General features: G+C 40.3%; 2 protein-coding genes across 3 annotated transcripts; one reads left to right on the forward strand and one right to left on the reverse strand.

Annotated features, from left to right (window-relative positions):
- Positions 1-969: 969 nt before the first annotated feature.
- Positions 970-10,748, forward strand: LOC103404085 (F-box protein At5g07610-like). Its single transcript, XM_070814968.1, has 2 exons — positions 970-2,246; positions 9,842-10,748. Exon 1 carries the CDS (start codon positions 1,039-1,041, stop codon positions 2,242-2,244), a length of 1,206 nt encoding a protein of 401 aa, XP_070671069.1. The 5' UTR covers positions 970-1,038; the 3' UTR covers positions 2,245-2,246; positions 9,842-10,748.
- A 2,610-nt stretch (positions 10,749-13,358) lies between these two features.
- LOC103404076 (F-box protein At5g07610-like) lies at positions 13,359-16,831 on the reverse strand. Of its 2 annotated transcripts, none has more exons than XM_008342931.4 (2): positions 15,577-16,831; positions 13,359-13,984 (listed from the first exon to the last, which is right to left on the reverse strand). In XM_008342931.4, the coding sequence occupies exons 1-2, from the start codon at positions 16,643-16,645 to the stop codon at positions 13,854-13,856; spliced, it is 1,200 nt and encodes a 399-aa protein (XP_008341153.2). In that variant the 5' UTR covers positions 16,646-16,831; the 3' UTR covers positions 13,359-13,853. The 2 variants fall into 2 exon arrangements, with proteins under 2 accessions (XP_008341153.2, XP_070671861.1); XM_070815760.1 differs by lacking the exon at positions 13,359-13,984 and adding an exon at positions 14,511-14,576.
- Between the last annotated feature and the right edge of the window lie 4,421 nt (positions 16,832-21,252).

Consider the following 21,252-nt stretch of genomic DNA (forward strand, 5'->3'; position numbering starts at 1 on the left):
TTTGAAGGATGGTGGAATGAACAAAAAAAAAAGAAAAAAAAAAACAAAAAAACGAAAGCAAAGTCGACATAAACATGTGAAGAAATGAATCAAGTTCTTTGATGGGTAAAGGGTTAAATGGAAATATATCTTCGATACAGGGGATATATGGTGATTTATGTACTTACCTTGTCAAGCTCAGTGTTTTGAGCATGATTTTGGTGTGATGCACTATGAGTTATCTAATCTAATTCAATCATTGATACCAAATTATAAGCTTAAATCGATTACGGCTTGTTATGAATACTAAATCCAAGGTAACATCCCAACATGGACTTATTGTTGACCTTTAACTTACTATCCTAATTCCCCTCTCAAAAGAGAGAGGAAAAAAAAAGGGAGTTCTAACGAAAAGGCCGATGTACTGTTCACTTTAACGAAAAACTACATTTTTATACTAAAAAGTCAAACCTGGTACTATTCATTTTACCCTTTATTTTGTTCTTATCGTTAAAACTCAAAGTTTTCAAGCCCTTTTCATTAGTTTTCCTCGTCGTACCCAGTGCACAAGGCTCCCGCTTTACGCAGGGTCTGGGAGAGGTGAATGTCGGCTAGCCTTACCCCCATTTATGGAGAGGCTGCTCCAAAAAATTTATGCGGAAGCCAATTTCTGACACAAGTGATAGTGAGAGAAGAAGGAATTAAATTTATAACCTCAAGTGCAAGAATAAAGGTTATTAAGCTTAACCACTTGAGCTACAAAATAAGCATGTGAAAGCCAATTTAAGCAGGAAGATACTTTAAGAAGTGTTCCAATGCACGTAGGGGAGCCAATGAATTTGTTACTAACTTTGGCAACGGCATTGATGAGACAATGAATTGGTTGGTAAGGGGGGAAACGCACGTACTTAATTCATGTTTGTACTTTTCCATACGTAAATAGAAAACTACAATTTGAGAACATTTTATATTTTAGCATTTCTGCCAATTTGGAGTTGGTTTTAATTTCATTGTCACACATTGAAGCAAAGTAAAGCCTCGGAACAAAAATTGAAAAAAATGCAGGGTCGATGTCCTAATCTGCCCATAATTTCTTCTCCAGCAGAAATCTTAGCCAACAATGAAAACCTGCTCACACCAATCCTTTTATGCATCCCAACTCGAGCTCTACTTCGCCTCAAATGCGTATGCAAGCGTTGGCTTTCTCTTATCTCTGACCCCAAATTTTGTGACAACCATACCTTCAAAAATCCATACCCCAATTTCTCAGCCTTCTTTAACACAACAATGCAACAATTCTACCGCATATCAATTCAGAACAACGAAAACACATTTAAGTCTCCATCGAAACATCCTGAGTTCATCCGAGGTCTACCTAGAAGCCTTAAGATTTTACGGTCTTGCAATGGCTTGCTCTTGTGTTGTACCTCTCACGAAATTACAAACTTGAGAAATACCCCAACATATTATGTACTCAATCCCACAACCAATCATTTCGTAGCTCTCGCTAATTCACCATATGCTACTAATTCCACAAGCCTTTTGGGGGTTGCTTTGGCTTTTGACCCTTCCACATCGATTCATTACAAGGTTATCTGCGTCCAGTGCATTGCTGGATCTGTTGTATCATTCCAAATAGAGATATATTCGTCTGAGACTCAAAATTGGACGCTTCGAAAGTCTACTTTCGATAGGCCATTCCATATTGACTTCAGCCATGGGGTGTACTTCAATGGTGCAATTAATTGGATCAGCCGTACAAGTAGGTTGTTGCACTATCACTTAGATCATGAAGAGGGTCATGGATTGGTGTCTAGGCCTCCAGATTACAATGTTTTTCGCAAGCGGGAGTATATATATTTTGGGGAGTCACGTGGCCATTTGCACCTCATTGAAATTTATAGGCCTTGTTTTACTCAATTTGACGTGATGGAGATGGGGAGGGACTACTCTGGCTGGTTTGTCAAGTACCATGTTGATCTTGATACAATAACCGCCAAGTTTCCGGAAATGGTTCCGCAACATAATCTTGATGATCCTAGTGAAGAAAATTGGTACTATGAGTTTGTTGTTCTCTTTCTTGTTCGAGAAGAAAATGAAGAGGAGACAGCTATGTTCTTGTATATTCCTTGTAAAGTCATCTCTTATAATCTTTTAGATAGAACCTGTAAGACAGCTTGTGAGTTAACTCTCAAGGGCAAGAGATCGTTGCAAATTGGGTGGCGAGATACTTATCATTGTATGGAGACGTTGGCTTGCGTGTGAAGGTATTTGTATCCTCTATGCGCCGTTGCTTTGCGTTTTAATTTTGATTGTATATGTGAGATCAAGAATGATTGCTACTACAAAATTCAGTTCACAAATTCATTGTGCCGCTGAGATCATCCTAGGGAATAATATTCAATGATTTTTTTTTTGAATAATTTTGATTTTATTCAAATGTGAAATATGTTGTTGGAGAATACTGTCCCACTTCATATATATAATAAAATATTATATAGTTTCTTATCCCCTACGACTTCATCCTAGGAGATAATATTATACAATCTATGATAAAACTCCACATTTAGTAATATGTAATTAATTTGAAAACAACATCAATAATGGTAGTGATTAGCCATGTTTGACCTAAAGAGTTTATACGATGGTACATGTTGTATTATATATTTTTTGTAGGTATGATTTTAGTGTATTTTCTAGTTTAATGATTGTTATGCCCTCCGAAAGATGTTTGAAATCCCACTTTTCTCTCTAAAATGTCACTTTGATCCAATTTGCCATCTATATATATTTGATTCTTTTAAGGTTTTTTTAATACGTTTGACATATAGGTTAAGCCATATAATTAATCAGTAATAATAATTTAGTATTGAGTTCGTCATCTACGGAAATTGAACCTAAGACATTTAACTTACAAGTGGAGAGAAATATGACTAAATTGTAATATTGAGATTTGCACCAAGAAGTTGGAGATTGAGCTAATTTCTTACGATAGATTTGTTATATTTATTGGTGTTGGGGGACTTTTAGGTTAAGGTGGACTTGGACTTTGAGAACGTCCTCTTGTCTCCCTTGGTTTGGTTTCATACCAAGTCCTGTAATATCTCGAAAGAATTAGCACATCTTAGGAAATATCCCAGTTGGATCAATGACTTGAAGATAGCATGATTAAGCAAATAATGGCTTGAGTGAGGCATGGTGTGGAAGCTTGAAGTTCATCAGTTTAGCATGTTGAGAGAGAGAGAGAGAGAGAGAGAGAGAGAGAGTTGGCATGGTTGCATGGTGTTCTCTGTTGGATAATTTGGGTTTCTTTGGTTCTCTCTGTGAAGCAGTGGGATTGGGCCTAAAGAGGCTTTCCCTAACTGAAACAGTTGAAGGAAGTCTGGGGGGAAACTCTAAGGTTGCAGAAAGATGGTTATATGTTTCTCTTTATCGTTTAAACCTCTCTATCTTCTCCTCTTCTGGGCTGAGTCATTGGATCCCCTTTAATGGCTTCTGACTCCCCTTTTTGTAGGTGAATGACTCATTTCTAGGGTTCCTAGGGAATCTTTATTTGTGGCTTGGTTCTCCCTTTCATTTCTCCCTAGATCTCTTGCTACCCCATATTTTGCTGTAAGGAGGCTAGACTGTAAAACCTGCATCATGTCTTCTTCCCAAGGTGCGGGTTTCCCGGGTTAGCTTTCCTCAAACGCTACTTTTGGTAGCACGCCTTATGGCTTTGGCGCGTTGTACTTTTGCGTGAGCTAGGAAGGGAAAGTCTACTTCTCTCTTTATCAATTGCATGTCTTGCTGGGCTTTCACGTGACTGTAAGGGTCAGGGCTTGGTTCCTCCCTAACTAAGTTGGTTAGCTTGCTAGGAAAATAAGGGAACTAGGTTGGTTCTCTCTCAAACTTACCTACGTGGAATACAAAGGTTATGGACTTAGATGTTTGGGCTCCCAAGCAACCCAAAGTCTTCCATAATCTTGACTCCATGTAGGCCCAATAAACTTACGTAACCATACACACCACAATTCACTTGACAAGCCCCGATCATGTGACTTGGGCTTATCGTAGTATGAATAGTGATTAGTGTGATGAATAGGCATGACATGATCTAGTCTAATTATTGTAGCATGGCATGTTTGTAAATATATTTCTTCATTGATCCTGCACCTTTCCATGTATTTGAGTTTAAATAGAGGCTTGCATGACAGTTGGGCCTCAAGACTTGGTTAGGCTTGCGTGTGACATTTTTGGGCCTCCACATTAGCCCCCTTAATTATTTCGGTTGTGAAAGACCTTAAGCGGGCTAAATAATCAAACCCAGGCCCAATAGATTTATGAACGTGGCTTTCCTTATAAGACTTTTCCCTTTCTCGCGTGGCTGCTGGTGACATCGTGATGATGCGCTTCCTTGTGATTTTCTTCGTACTTTTCATGTGCATCGTGTGATTACCTCATAGCCCGACTTGATTGCTTGTTGGAGCATGTTCAATTAGGATTAGTTTTGGTGCATTGTTTGGCTTGGCATGGTTCCTTGATTGCATATAGCTTGCTTTTGCATGAGCAGTATACAACATGCTTTCCTTAATGAGGATTCTTATGTTTTCTACGTGATAGCATGGCATGTGTAGGGGAAGATATATGTGTTCTACGTGATAGCATGTATGGAAGCTAGTCCCATGTTATGGGATGTAGGCAAAATTAGTCTCATGTTAAAGCCGTCTGCTTTTGAGTGAGGTGCTTGAACTCTTAAAGATTTTGCTTTCTCTGGGCGTATTTGCTTGTTTTTCTGGGGTGGATTTTTGTTTCTTGCTCTTCCATGCTTTAATGGTTGTATGATGACCGTGTCTCTTCATTATAATATTTGATAAAGAAGCTGCCCCTGTCAGTCATGCTTGTAGAACCATAAGTTCTCGGGCCCTTGCTTCATTTAGTGCCCTAAGCATGTAGAATATCTTAATACTACCGGTTCAAGTGAAGAGGATCGGTATCGATAGTGTTGTTGATGACAAGGAGTTTAGTGAGGATTTAGAAGCTATAGAAAGTATCAATTCCAGTGCCGATTTTGAGCCGGGAAGTAGAATGCGTCCTCAGGCTTCCTTGGGGAAAGTCCAGTCGGTGAGGATAATGATGCATGATCAAGTGACAAGAGTGACAACAACATGATTGGTGATGATAATTTCGATGAGGTTGATGTTTTCGTCAATGATGATGTCCGAGTGAATGTATCGTGTTCTCCCATTATGACGAGTATTGCGGATGCAACAAATGTAGAGGTATTTCTTTTTCCTGATGGACATCTTTGTGTGGATTTTTGCAACTGCTTGCCCATTTTCTCTTGCTTGTATGGATTCATTTGTGCACTATGAGGTGACTAATCCTTGTTGAGCATCGGCATGTCTTTCTTCATGTTGCATATGTGCATGCATAGGCATGTTAGCTTGTTGAGGCTTTACCTCATATAGGCTCAGTTGCTTATGATATTTCGTGCTTCTACTTATTGATCTATCATTTCATGAGGCACACTTTGTGCTTTCCTCACAAGTGAATGTAGATGGTCTGGTTGTGGTTACTCCTTTATTTGTGCATGCAGAGAGTGTTGGGATGGATGTCTCTCATACCAATGATAGCGCTGCATTGGTTTCCTTGGGTCCTTAAGCCCTAAGTGGTGTTCCTTCCAAGCCTGTGGCTTTCCCCAAGGAAATGGCAGCGAGTGGTGGAGTTTTCCCTAGTGATGCCCAGGCTTCGACTGTTGTACATCCTCATGTGACTCTTTCCTTGGAAGAGCAGACTTTGATCAAGGAGTGGGCATCATGGCACGAGGTTTTTGGTGCTATCAAGGATGAGTTCAAGAACTGTACGAGGGTATTAAACTCGATTGAAGAATGATTTGGCAACCCCAGGCATGTCTATATACTTATTTGTCGAGAAATTAGAGAAGCTATGTGACCCGATGCTTAGGCTGATTTGGCAACCCCAGGCATGTCTATATACTTATTTGTCGAGAAAGTAGAGAAGCTATGTGACCCAATGCTTAGGCTTCAACTTGAGGAAAATAAAGGCATCATGGGGCAATTTGCCAAAGTAAGAAAGATAAAGCGTGCCTTCGAGCTCAAACGTAAGGAGTTGCAGTATAGGAGGTCCAAGTTGAAGAAGATGTGCCATGAGAATTCAAAGGAGATGGCGAACTGCCTTCAGCTTGCAGCGAATCAAATGCAGGTTAATGCTTCCAGTGTTCATTTGGAAAAGCAGCTCGCTGTGGTTATCTTTTGCTTTTCCCAGGCATTGCATGTCACTTGGCTGTTTGCTTTGTTTGACCTTCAATTTCCTTTTCTTGACGGAGCATGATCTTTTGCTGAATCTTTCTTTCTGAAAGGCTAGTTATTCCCGTTAGACAATGGCGTATTTTCTCTCACTTTTATTTCTCCGTTTGCTTCGGCTTTGAATTCTGATGTTGAACTTGGCATGATGCTTGGTATATTTGGTCTTGCAATGAAATTGGTGTTTACTTTCATGTGTGGGGATTTTTGGAGTAAAATCTTGTCAAGCTTTGAGATATAGGCTTGAGCTTTTTCTTGTTTCTGATGGTTGATTTTGGCATTTTGCATTCTGCTAGTGAGCTTCCCTGGGGAATGTGGGAATGCTTAGGCTAGTTTCCCTAGGGAAACAGAGTGTGCTAAGAAGGCTTGACTTGCTTGGCATTGATTGGCTTAATTGTTTTAAAAGCTTTCATTGCGTAGCTTGATCTTGAATTGTTAGGTTTGGCATTGATTTTGCATTGTTAGGCTTGTCATTGATTTTACATTGTTAGGCTTGGCATTGATTAGCTTGATTGCTTTAAAAGTTTTCCTTTCTTGACTCAAATGGTTTTGCATGGTGTGTTGCAATTTGAGTTGGCACGTTGCATTGCTTGAACTGTTGGAAATGTGCCCTAAAGCTAATCATATGATGATACTTTACGGATATTTCACATGTTAAACTAATCTAGCTTAATATAAAGGGTAAAGATTATTGTTTAAAGTCGTTTCATATAAATGTTATATGCTTAAACGATAAGTCCAAGGAATATGTAATTGGGAGAATGTGATCTAAATAAGTTAGATTCATGAAACCATTCTCTTTCGTATACATATCCTAAACGTTCTTGATCATAGGATTGTCAATTGGGCATTGATAGTCCATTAAGATCAGTACGTGTTATGTCTTCTCTTAGGGAGAGTGATGGGTCTTGAGTCATTGGTTGTCTTATGGTTAGGTCCTTGATCTTTGACTGTGTCAAAGTCACTCCGTCAGAGGATGTCCACGACATAGTTGGGGTTAAACCACTTAGCCATGGAGGCAAGTGAATGCGCAACAAGGGATCTCTAACCTTCAAACAATTTGAGGGAGAATATTTTATGATATGATTAAGAATCTCTAGCTAGAGTATGGATGAGATTTAGGAAGTTGTTCTAAATTGCATTCAAGGTAATCATATAAGTAAAAGAATCACATTGGATAGTAAACATGAATAAACTATCAAACCAAACAATGTGGTCAAGAGTATTGTATTAGAGAAACACTGTATTGCATTGTAATCCTAAACTGAATAGGTTCTCCACCTCTTTTGATTAGCTTGGGTAGCCATGACATACTGCTAGGTGTCACTTATGGTTTGTGGAAGCCCTAAAGGTGAGTAATCACTAAAGGGAGAATTGAAAGTAAGTTCCAATTCATAATCGATTTGAAGAGTTCTAATCGCCCATTGCCTCACTAAAAAGAACCTAATGGATCATACACCGTGTAAGGTAGAGATTGAAGAAACAATGGAGATGAGTAAGGATAATTAAATGGTTTAATTATTTATGGCTAGGATTAATTAATATGTTAATTAATCAAACGAATAAATTCATTATAGACCTCGGGTTAGTTTTGGGCCGCAAGGCCCAATGAGATTTGACTGTCAAGCCCATTAACTCAAGTTGTATGACAACTTGAAAATACAAAGGGCCTCAAAGCCCAATAAACCCATTAAGGCCGACCATAGGGTGAACGTTAGGCAAACTTGTGTTAATTGCAAGTTTGCCACTCCATTGTGAGGTGATATAAAGGCAACTTTATAGCCATTTCATCCTTAGGGTTTTCTAAGGGAAGAGAAGAGAACAAAAAGCTCTCTCTTCTCTAATGAAGGCCGACCACCCTAGAGGAACATAGCTAGCAATCTTCCTTCCTCTAGGTCACTCATCTCTTCATCAATGTTCTCCTTGGTGTGGTGATTTAGAGGTTCTCTATTTTGGGAACTTGGAGAATCCATTCATCCATCCTCCTCCATGAAATCCATAGAGCTAAGAAGTGAGGAATGAAGGCCCTATCTCTTGGGTGATTAGTCTTTGCTTATGCAAAGAGGAATCAACAAAGGTATAATATTTCTCAACTCACTTTATTCTTGAATTGAGTCTTGGTTTACCACAACTACTAGGCCTTGAATTTCATGGGTAAAGTTTTATTTTTGAGTGCATACAAGCATGATTCCGCCTTTTAATTGTTAATTGCATGCATAGATGTTGCTTAAATGAACTTATTTTCACAAATATTTCCTTCATGAACCATTGTGCAGCTTGCTTGGCATGGGCATGTATACGCATGTTATTGCTTTAACTTTAGCGTGATTGGAGTTTTAGGAAGGCTTAAGATTTCTTCATAGTCTTAGCTTGATTACTGCAATATCATGTTCACTAGAAGAAGCCTTTGCATTTACTCTTGTCAATGTAAAAGGATAAATGTACCAAAAATTTTGACAAAATGCTCCATTCATTTCATTAAATTAGAGGTACATCAATCGATGCAAGGCTTTACAAGGCTTCATAAAGCAGACAAAATGATCAAGATGTAGAAGGAGCTTCTTCTTCTTAATAAGCGTGATGAAATAGTAAGAGAGTCTTAGTAGTAATAAGGCTTAAGCCACTTACAATTGACCAGTTTTGTGAGCATGTCATCGTTGACTGAAGTCAAGTAGTAGCATCTGCCTCTATAAGCTTCCTTGACCGGAACTTTTCCAGTGTGGTGCAAACTTTGAAGGTTCAAAGGTTTGCTTTCATATGGGCATTCTAAGGAAAATACCTCTTTCTTTGAAGCTGCATGGCTCGACTCTGTGATTGTAGGCTATGGTAATGTGCTAGTGTTATATAGTTGCTTTCCTAACTGCTTCCATTTTTCCTTCCTCGAATGACTTGAGATCTCTTCACCTCCATTCTATGCAGGTTGTAGTAATCCTTGGAGACGTGTGATAGACCTACATAACATTTGGGAGATGCATGCTCCAGCCCCTAGAGTAATTGTGCACAGTGTCGCTTAAGATCCTTAGTAGTGTCTTATCTGTGGCTTTGGCTTGATCATTTTCCTGTGGATAGTATGACGTAGAGCCACGGTGCTTGATTGTTTAGATCAAGTCGAGCCCTCAAATATGAAATGGCCATGGAGTGTGCATGTCTTGTAAGAACGTTAGAGGTTTAAGGGTCAAGTTCTTGCGAACTTGGCATGCATGGCATCTTTTAACTATGTTGTGCGTATCTTCCCTCATGGTAGGACATTAGTACCTTAAGCTCAGCAATTGCTTTTATAACTTCTTATTTTTTGATATTTCCCTAGTAGGTTGACTAACTTTTTCTTTGCAAGTTTTTTTTATGCTGCAGTGGATTTGTCTTTGGTAGTAGGTGCAAGTATGCCTTTAGTTTCCTCAGGGGCTTTACTTGCTTGGGTGCCGTATATCCATACTCGGGCTTTCCCACAGAATATTGATAGGAGCATATTTATGCGCCTTAGTTAGCTAGTTCGTATGCATTTTCGTTATGTTTTCTTCGTTAAAGTAGTCTTTTAAGCTACTTTCATGTGTTTTCAGGTTTAAAGGACATATTACATGAAATGATGCAATTTGGAGCTTTTGGAGCAAAAAGTGAGCTTGGATTGAAAAGGACATGCTTGGAACACAAGGTTGGGATGAAATTGAAGAGTTGAAGATTTGAGGTTTCCTACTTGAAGTAGGAAAGCTAAGCCTAAAAGTTTCCATTTTGGGTTGATCTTTCCTAAATCGGAATTGGCAACCAAAGTTTCTAAAGTTGGAAGTTTCTATTCTTGGAGGTTTCCATTTTTGTGAGTTTCTATTCTCGGCTTTGGGCTTTTGGATGACCCATCCTTACTTCTTGGACCTATGCCGCACCTAAACCCTAACCCTAGCCACTTAATCAGCCGCACCTAGGCCTTGTTCACATGCAAAAATCTGATTATTTACCCTAAGCCCATGCCTCACCTTTCCATCCTAGAAGCCCTATTTTACAAACCTTAACCCTAGCCCATTGTTTCAATCTGATTTCATTAGGGTTTTAGGTGCCTATATATATGTGTTTTACTCCTTTGGCCGATCATCACCCCCTCCACAATTCAGAAATTCGTCAAACACATCCATCACACTCTGCCGCAGCCTTCCTCCACCAATCAGCCATATTTCCATGCTTTGCCGCAACCCCCATGTCCCCAAAACACTACCATATCATTCCTTACCTACTCCTCCATCCAAATAATCCCTAGAACCTGTCTCTAGTCTTTGTGCCGCAGCCAAGAGGAGGAGAAAAAGCTTGGGACGTTCATGCCATTCAATTGAGGGTTGCTGGAACGTTTTAGGTGTTGTCTTTCCTTTGATTTCTATGTTTAATTTTGATACTCTTTGTGTTGTGAGAATGAGGAACTAAACCCCCCTTGGTTAGGGGGGAATTCGAAACCATGTACATGCTTGCAATATGATTTGATTACATTCAGTTGTTATTTCATAAGTTGTGGATTCAATTCGTTCATCTATTTGATTGATAACTTATTTGTGTATGTTGATTGAGAGTGCACGCTTAGTTTTCATGCATGAATATGATGCTAGATTATGAGGGAGTTTCACCTAATAGTTACAATCTTATAATCGCAAGTAGTGAAGGTCGCTTGAAAACGATCGCGTTGAATGAATTCTTAGCATAAGTTTCATGCAATTCATAGTAACAAATGCTTCGTCAATGCTTATGTTTTTCATAGAACGTAATGATTCGTGCTTGTATCTCTATTATGCAATTCATGTAGGGAACTTGTAGGGAATGTTTTGGGTTGTCGTATGCAATCATCCAACCTAATAACTTGTGGAAAAACTGAGGGTTAATTAGTGCAATTCACGGTTAATCTGGGGCGTTGAGTATTTATAATTTATTGGAAGAACAACTGAAAATCGTTTCGTTTGCAAGTGTGACATGTGTAGAGAAGAACCTCCTAACTAGCCTTTTATCCATCCTTTTCATCCAAAAACGTTTTACAATCTGTTTAGTTTTAAGTTTCTGTTTTGTTTTCAATTTTCGTCCAAAACAAATCCCCCTTTATTTTAGAGTCTTAGATTAGTTAGAAAGTGTTTTGATTTGTGTTTCTAAGTGTTTTGATTCAAGTCTTCATCCAATTTCGTCCAAATTAGTGTAGGTGCTCAAAACTGCTCAGAAAGTGGTTTTTAGGCAGTTTTGAGTCTTCTAGTTGCTGTTTTGAGTTCTAGGGTTGTTTAAGTGTTTTAAACTTTAGTTTTGCATTCTTTGAGTCTAGTTTAGTGTTTTAAACTTTGTTTTTGAGTTTTTAAGTCAGTTTCCAAGTGTTTAGCAATCCCTCCTAATCCCCGGTCTAGAACGATCCCTACTTACATCTTTACTACAATTTGACAAAAAGAGGGTTTAATTTGTGTGCTTATCTATTTCGCATCAAATATGGTTAAGCCCCTCAACTCGTCACGAGCGATAGACAATGCGCCCATCAGGCAACACGACCTCGTAGTCAGATCTATCCTGATGAGTCTCTTCTTTGTCATTTTTTCATGATCTCTTTGTGGAAGCTTATACAGACATGATAGTTTTCCTTATTGCTTCTAGTAGCCTTGAGAACAGACTGATACCGATTTTCTCCAAGTATACCTTGTAGTCAGCCACGATGTTACTGATATAGATTTCCACGAGTGCTTCCTTGTCCTTCATGTCGTAGCAGTCAAGGGCAAGGTCGCATAAACGCTTGACAAAAGTTATATGATTTTCCGCGTGCCTTTGGCGTATGTTATTAAGCTGAGTTATCGTGAACCTTTCCTTATGTTGGAAGTACCTTTTGCAGAACTTACCTGCTAGCTTTTTTCAGTTTGGATAAAACCTGGCGAAAGGGTAGTGTACCAAGTTTAGGCACGATCGGTTAGACTCTTCGAGAAATCCCTAAGGCGGAGGTTGTAGTTGCCGGCATGAGGACCTAAAACGTCAATGAAATGGCTTATATGTTCTTTAAGGCTACCCTTCTTCCCATCAAAGAGGACAAAGTTGGAAGTCTTGTATCCATTAGGTTATGGCATGTGGAGAAGGCTGATTGGGTACGGTAGCTAAAGAATAAACTTCCAATCCTCCGAACTCATGTGCAACTCTTTTTTTTAGCATGGCAATGACGTCTTCCTGAGTGAGCAAGGATGACATCTTTTCAGAATACTTGCCTGTAGCATCAGCTGATTCTTCAGGAAGTTTTTTCCTTGGGCCTGCAATCTTTGTCATTGGCTTTCTCGCAATCTTTGTCACTGGCTTTCTCGCTTGGCTTTAGGATTGAGTTTTCAGCTCATTCACCTATGAAGCAATTTCTCTTTGGGCTTCACCCAAAGCACGAATGGTTACGATGATGTCAGGAATGGCATATTCGTCCAAGTTTTCCTGGCTTTCCTAGTGCTACTATTTGCGTTGAGATTTGTTCAGTCGAGAAACAACCTCGCTTGCCTATGAGGAGTTATCCCTGCTGGTAGCGTTTTTTCTGGATGTTGGAGCCATTGAATCAAGATGAGACCTGGTCCCTAGTGAAGTCGCCAATTTATGTAGGGGGACTTTTAGGTCAAGATGGACTTGGACGTTGAGAACGTCCTCTTGTCTCCCTTGGTTCAGTTTCGTACCAAATTCAAGAATATCTTGAAAGAATTAGCACGCCTTAGGAAATATCCCAGTCGAATCAATGAATTAAAGATAACATGATTAAGCAAATAATTAAAATTTTCTTTTGGATTTAATTAAATGTGGCTTGCGTCCCCCACCCTCTATTTTTAGTGCTGTAATGATCTTACCTCTCTCCTTATGTAACACCCCTAATTCTTCGGGATTAGGTTTCTACTTAAACATATGATGTGTAGATTTGGGATAGTTAGCTTGGAAAGAAGATTTGAAGATGTTCCCAAGAATAATGGAGAGCATAAAGGCACGACCCCAAGTTTAGCTTTTAATGAATTATGATTATATTTTTTTGCTTGCTTGTTTAATTTTATTCGAGGGAAGGGACATTAGAATTAACAACAAATCACACGCATAAACCTTAATTAAATTGTGTTGCTCACAATTTAATCAACTTAAGTCCATGATTAGCTCCATTAATCCACATGATGCGATGTCAATGGATCCTTTTTTTTAAATCCATTAAGACAAATATGTGTGAAACCTATAACAAAACCCTTATTATTTAATACTGAATTTGAAAAAGGGATTAGAAATTGTTTCTATCCCTGAGCTTTCCTGGGTTTCTTGCTTAAAGTCTTGGGCGCGTAGGTCTGTGGTCGCTCGTAAGTTCATAACAATGGCTCTTGCTAGGGCCTGAACAGGTGTTGCCTCCAGTGCTAGCTCCCCAAAACTGGAGACGACTCATTCCAGGACCTTCATGCATCTTTCAAGGTCGGCAAGTCTTGCATGCTCTATGTTTCGCAAGTCTGTTCGAAGATTGTTGACATTGGGCGTAGATTCGTAAGGGACTTTCTCAAATTCACTACATTGGCGAAGCGTGCTCGTTGTCAGAAGTGGCGCCGCGTAACGAGGCAGCGCAATTACACTGTGATCGTGTTAGAGCAGCCATAGTGGTGGTAGGGTGATCTGGTCGAGGAGTTCTTGAGTTGAACTCTCAATGAAAGTACCAATTATTGGAACCAAATTTGCGCACCGCTTTGAGTGGTGGAGATGCCCAAACTTGGTAGCTGTAAAAGAACACATAATCGTGAGCAAGCCAAAGACATGAAAGGGGAGGCTGTGTCAGTTAGAGGTTTTCCGATTGTCAAGTTAGTAAGTAATATTAAGACAGAAGGAGTAGGCAAGAGAATATGCAGAGATTCAGTTACTAGGCGAACCTTAGAAGGTTGTATTTATACTAGTCGATGAGAGAATCTTTGAGGATAGTAGAATTCTTATTAAAGCAGGAGAATCCCAGAGATATCTAGGAAGTAGATATTTCATCCTCTCAGGATAGTTTTGTCAAACTCAAGGAGAATGTCTTGAAGTATACTCATGTGTTCGTAGTGTACTCTTTTCCGTACGATAAGGATCATTTTGTCCCATTCGATTTTTGTTGCCAGACGAGGATTTGATGATGCACCCATTCTGGATTAGTCATATCCTTGTGTGCATCTTACTTACGTTCTGAAGATGTTAAGTTTTTTTACTTATTGCATTTACTCACTTTTCTCCTTAGACGATGTGTTTTGTCTCATATTGAGTTTCCATAGCCATGCTTTGTGAGGTCTACTCCTACATGCAATCCCTAAGTGACAGTAGCATGTTCTCTATTAGTACCTGCAAGATGACTTTATCAAGTGCTTCTATGTCATTTATGAAGAACTTGATGCAATATCTACTTGAATATTTTTACACACAGTGTTAATTAATATTGACATAATATGATTGTGTACAAAATCCCTTGTAGATTTGGATTTGAATTCCCGCGTAGAGAAACACATTTTTCGTCTTGTTCTTGAATCAAATTTGTTGATTTTTTCCTCCACTGTGAGGTCCCAAGTCACCTATGTTAGACATGTGTGCCACCAGGCCCAAGCTTTGCAATGATTAGATTTGATGTATTGTCATGTAGTATGTGGTCCCTCCTCTTAACCTCTTCCCCACTTGTGTGGAAGGAATAGGCCGGTGTTTATTCCTCTCAAAACAAAGGAGATTCTCTATTTGATGTATTGTCATTTAGTGTGTGGTCTCTCCTCTAAAGTTAATAACCTCTTCCCCACTTGTGTGGGAGGATTAGAATATGGTCTTTATTCCTTTAAAAAACTATAGTATTCTATATTTATAGTTTAAAATCTTAAGGGTTGGTTTAGAGGGTCACGGGCTCAATTATGCATCTCCCAATTAAGGTGGAACATTTACATCACAAACAGAATCTAAAATATACAGACTTATGATTCAAAACATACATCTCGCCAGTAAGATGTAAATGTGATCTTTTACGTCTCAAATTTGTAAATCTCTAATAAAGGTGCTTTAAGGGGTGAAAATTTGCTTATGAATGTTAAATTTAATAGGAAAATCATTACATTATGGACATCCCAAACTCAAATGGCATAACATTTATTGAAAATTATAGCGGTTTTAATTTTAATGGTATAAACAATAAGTGGAGGCAAATTGACATCTTTAAATGTTTAAACACTGGCAAGAGTCTCTATAAACTGATGAGCATGAAAGCATCCAACATGTAATGCTGTATTTGTTTTGGTGGATTTCGGATCAAAATCACAAATCTCTTTGAAACTCTTGTCTCTAATATTATAAGATATAAACTTACCAGGAATGTACAGCAACAATGATGAGCCCTCTTCAGTTTCTAGGACAAAAAGTAAAACAAACGCGTAAAAAGGAGAATCATAGGGATGGGGGTGAAGGTAGTTTCTAACCATCTCCGGAAATGCATCGATGATCGGAGAAATGTCGATTTGGTACTTGGGAATCCACCTTGAGTAATCTCTCTCCAATTCAAAGACTTGGAATTGAGTGATGCTTGGACCATAAACTTCAACTAGGTGCAAATGCCCACCAGATTCCCCAAAATACTTGAACCTTCTTGTACCCCAATGCTCGCCTGATGGAGGACTAGGCATTGATCCGAAGCGCTCTTGATTGATATCAAAACATAATGTAGCTCCTGTTGGGCTAATCCAATGTATTGCACCATTCCAAAGCACGCCATTTTCAAACACCATATCGGATGGGGCCATAAAGGGAGATCGGGAAACCCTCCAAGTTCGAGTCTCGGATGCGTATATCTGAATTTGGTAGTGATCACTTGCTTCTGATGAGGAGCAATTTTGAACGCTGACGACTTGGTAGTGAGATGATTTGGATGGATCAAAAGCTAAATAAACACCTAAAATAGTTGCGAACGAATTACGACCCTTGGAATCATGACCCTTGGTATTAGGTGGACGAAGAATCGAGAATTGCCTTGTTGAAGGGTTGCAGACATAATAACTAATAGTTTTTCCCAACTTGTAAAAGCTACACCCCAGGACCAGGCCATTTATGGACTGCAGTAACTTAACACCTGCTGAATCATCAATGAAGTCAAGAGACGAAAAGGGTTGCTCTGAACTGCTGCAATTGAGAGATAGGTGACTGATGAGGCTGGGAATTCGAGACAAGAGGATGCATGCAGAGGAAAGACTGCGGTGGCGGCTATAGAAATTTTGGCTGGAGATGAGACAGAGCCACTGCTTGGAGACACATTTGAAGCGGAGAAGTGACTTCACCGGCAGGCGTACCAGGATCAATGTGACGAGGTCTTGGTTCAAAGCTACTGCCTCAGCTGCAGGCAATGGATCATTGAGAAAGTTGCCAGTGAGACAAAGAGACACCATTCTTTTTGCTTCTTTCAGATCTTCTCAGCAAACTCTGACTTAATTGGTATAGGGATAAAATTATGCAACAAATATAACCATTTTCAATGAAAAGTATAGACGTTCCATCTCACTCTCTCCGTTGAAGAATTGTCTGTCTTCTTCAACTGTGAGCTGGGAAAAGTTAGGTTTGATGGGATTTCAATTATTTTGTCCATCAATTATTGCAACAACTTTTTGATGGATTAGGTGAGTTGAGATATGCATAAGGCTTAGTCGTCAGACTACAATAGTAGAAACCGTACCGTCACAAGGCGGAAAGAAAGGATCAAGATCCAATATTAGTCATCAACTACAAGTAGGCTACTTCCTTTCAGCTCAAAGCGATTGGAAAGAGTTAATTCCCTAATATGACGACCTTTTGTCCCCTATCTTCAAAATTTATTAAATAATGAAAAGTAGAAATAAAAGAAAACAAGCCGTGGACGAAACCAAAACTGGCGTAGAATAAAACCAAGAAATATCAACGAAAACGAAGAAATTGTTTATTGTTATGGAAAAAGCAAAGTCGACATGAAACATGTGAAGAGTGCACAATCATACTATTGCACAAGAGCTATGCGGGCTCTGAGAGAGAGAGAGAGAGAGTAGTTCTTAGTGTGCTTAAAAATGAATCAAGTTCTTTGATAGGTACAGGGTAAAATGGAAATATATCTATTGACCCTAAAAACTACCAAGTCTGCGTGGCACGCAGGCCAAGTAACTAATGAGCTAACTACGTCTTTCGGTTGTATGCGGGCGTGCCAACTCGTCAGCCGAGCTCGGCCGAGGAGTAAAGTATGTTGATGTTGCGTCAGATGCACTGATGACTTCTCGATCTTGCAATTGTAGTCGAGGAAGGAACACTCTCGGCCTTCGGGTTCTAGAGCCTGAAGACAAGGCTACTAGTTATGCGAAGTTCACAAATCGTCGGCGTCGGATTCGGTCGCAGTGATTATATTCGTAAGAGTATAAGCAGGCCGAATCGACACCAGAGTATAGGGACACAGATACTCAAAACAGATATATGTCTTGATGGTAAACGAGGTTCGGCCGTCAGAATGTCAAACTCTAAAGCCTACTTATGAATATCCAATCATAAAATAACTTGGCATTCGATGTGCCGAGCCCTAGTAAACTGTAACACCTCACTTCGCCGAGAAGGCTAATGAGATGACCTCTGCTAATAAGGATTCGAAAATCCTTCTCGACCGAGACTTGGATAGATAACCAACCACTTCAACGCAGTGTTATTTAACCAAACTGAAGGTGCTTCACTATTGACTGATTCTACGGCGACAATGCTGTTTATCCAAACTGAAGATGTTCGCTGGTTTCCTTCACAGTGCTGTTTATCCAAACTGAAGATGTTCGCTGGTTTCCTTCACAGTGCTGTTTATCCAAACTGAAGGTGTGTTGATGAAAAAGAAACTAAAATCTCAAGGTTATTGAGAGGTTTCGCGTATAGCGAGGGTTTATGCAAGGCAGTTTGTGTGTTGAATTGGAGGGGCCTTGAATGATGCACTCCTCCCTCTATTTATAGTAGTTAGCTTGCTTCTGATCGAATCAAAACCATACTTAGATTAGGACTCCTTCCCCCGATCCAATCCCAAGCGCATTCAATCCCAAGCGCCAGCATCCTTATCCAACCGAAACTCCTTCTTGTATCAGGATTCAACTACCCTATCCGTCCATCTCGCAATAAGACTCACCCACATCCTATGGATTCCCAATGGACCACGGCCGGCCTTGACTATACGGCCCACGAGCTGGATGACCCCTAGAGACTCCTAAGTAAGACCTCTGGGCCAAGAACAAATCTAAACTTAGCCCAAACTAGTATTTTGGGCCCAAACATTGCCTCCTCGCTTCTGAGGTCGATCTACATTCCTTAGTTGAGCCTCGGCCTTGAAGAAGCGAAACCGACCTAAAACAAACATTAAACCCCCCTCGAGAAATACCACCACGCGTACTTATGAGACATGATCTCACGACCTCAATTCTCCCAACCTTCCTGCCACATGTTGATCCTTAGGTTAACCTAGCAACCATTAATCATGACCCTAAAAAATGTGCGATAGCCAAAACGTCTATTCTACATTAAGTCCGGCGCAACACGCAATCGTGCATCCTTAAACCGCGAAAACCTCGGTGTTTTCAACTGGATTCTCTGAATATCCACAATGATTAACAACTTTCCTGCTCGATCATTCCTCCAACTTTGAAAATCAAACGTTTAACTGTCCTTCCAAAATGCCTATAAATACCAGAACCCTTTCTATTCATACTTTATGCTTTCCAAAATCCTTGAGACCTCCTCACCATTTTGCTTTAAAAATCCCAGAAAACCTAAAATCCTAAATCCTAAAAAACCCCAAGCTCTTAACCCAGAAATCCTTAAGCTTTCATTAATAGCCTCCTTTATTTGCTAGCTCTTCAACGAGTGCAGTAAGTACAAGGACTACATCGATCGGAGCGCCATCAAGACTCTGTGCTTCGAGGGTGATTTAAACACTACTCATCAAATCCTGGGACCGCTCTTTAAATAAGCAGTGCCATCGTCCATCACCAACCTCTTCAAAGAACACTGCCTGGCACATTTACTACAAGGATTTGATTGGTTGAAGTGGTGCTTGTCAAAGCCTCAAGGAGCCTGGCCTTCGACCAACGCCAACTGGGCAGCATGGGTCGTATAGATGGAAAAATTCTTTGGTAAAGAATGGGAGGCTCCCGGCATCCACGACGCCATTAAGTTTTCGACCATGGAGATTGACATGGATAAAGAACTCTTTATGGCAGCTCTAAGCCTATGGTGCTCGGCCACCAAGACCATGATCTTTCCCTTCGGCCCTATCACCCCCATCATTCTCGACATCTCAGCTATCCTCAAGACTTCTCCTTCTGGCATTCCAATAGATGTTGCCCTTATTGGATGCTCGTCGAACCTCGACTTTAAGGTACTATTCGATGAATGGGCCATTGAGACGTTGAGCCAAGAAGGTCAAGAGCTTTCAAGGGAGGAAGTTCAGAAGTTGCACAAGATTTTTCTCAACTACAACATCCTTATCCTTCATTTTGCTGGCTGATGGGAGGTGAGTCTACGGAAGGGAGAACATGGGGCCTTCCTATTTTACTGGTACAGCAAGTTTATCTGTTGTACCAAGTCAAATAAGTGCTTGGTCGAAAATATGTCGGTGGCTGAAGCCCTAGCTAGTGGTCACTTTCTGGTGCTCAGTCCAGCTATCCTCGCTAACCTTTTATGCTGCCTGGCTGAAACGACCATCAACAAGATTGATCCGCACCAGAATGAACCTCTCTGGGTATTCCAACTCTGGCTGCATGTCTATTTTTCCTCATTTCGGCCAGAAATCCCCAACCTTCAGTCCACTGCAGCGCTTAGCCTTCAGTTAGCCTCTCGATCAGCGCCTCTTCATCGAGCTGAAGATTTCTTCAAACACTTTTTCGGCTTAGACGTCCTTTCCGACGACGAATTTTTAATATGCTGCCATTAAGAGTACCCTCACTCTATCAGGCTTCCCATATCAACATGGAGTGAAAGTGAAGATGCTGGTCTTCGTCAAAACTGGGGGTCGTTCGTGTTAACTCGCAACCTTCCCTTTAGTTGCGATGCTCACCGAGCAAGTTGGGAAGTCTACCACCCCCACTTTGCTGCCCGACAGCTTGGCTACCTCCAAGGTTGCCCTGTGCCTTTACTTACTTCCCACTCCCTTCTAAGCTGAGGATGCCTCTCTGGTTCCTCAGAAAGGGAGTGCAGAGACATCGAGAAAGAGTTTCAGGAACGATGCAAAAACATTCGCCTTTAACCAACTATTCCTAAATCTCTCAGCACCGACACCTTCAGTGACTGGTGGGAAGAATATACCCATGACTCTTTTGGCGCTTTAGTCGAAAATGTGGTCAACAAAATTTTTGGCGACCGACCTAAAAAAGCTTCTGCCCCTCAATCCAAAGAGATGCCCAAGGTATACGGCTATCTCTACCTTTATTCTTCAAACACTTAATAGATTTTACTAACTAGATTTTTCTTTCTCAGGCAGTAGAGTATTGAAACATAAAGACATGATCGCCACATGATAGCCCCTTTCTCCAAGAAATCTAAAATCGCTGCACAAAACACACTAAGCAAACGGCCTTGCTTGGACACCGAGACGGCAGGTGAAGCCCCTCGTCCCACAAAACGCATAAAGAAATTAACGAAGAAAAGAGCACGGTAGATACACGTTATCTCCAGCCAGACCACCAGAACCGCTCCTAGTGCCTCTCCTCCTGCTTCTGTTGTCCAGGCCTCAATAGAGAAACGGTCAACTCCAACTAGCCCAGCACCACAAGTTCACTCGGCCCCTGAGGTCTCTGAGGTTGTGGTCAAACCAGTTGTTGTATTACTGGTCGAAAAACCTGCAGCTCTGGGGCCGACCGTAGCACCCGTCTTGAAGGAGGCAACCCCTTCGGTCGGGAAAAATCTCCCTAAGAATCCAAAACAATCAGCCATCATCTTAGAAGAGGTATGATTATGCTATTGGTAACTCTCTTCTCTCATTAAATTCAAAAGTAGTAACAACTCTTTTGTT

The sequence above is a fragment of the Malus domestica genome, chromosome 16 (assembly GCF_042453785.1).
Source record: "Malus domestica chromosome 16, GDT2T_hap1".
Lineage (NCBI taxonomy): Eukaryota > Viridiplantae > Streptophyta > Magnoliopsida > Rosales > Rosaceae > Malus > Malus domestica.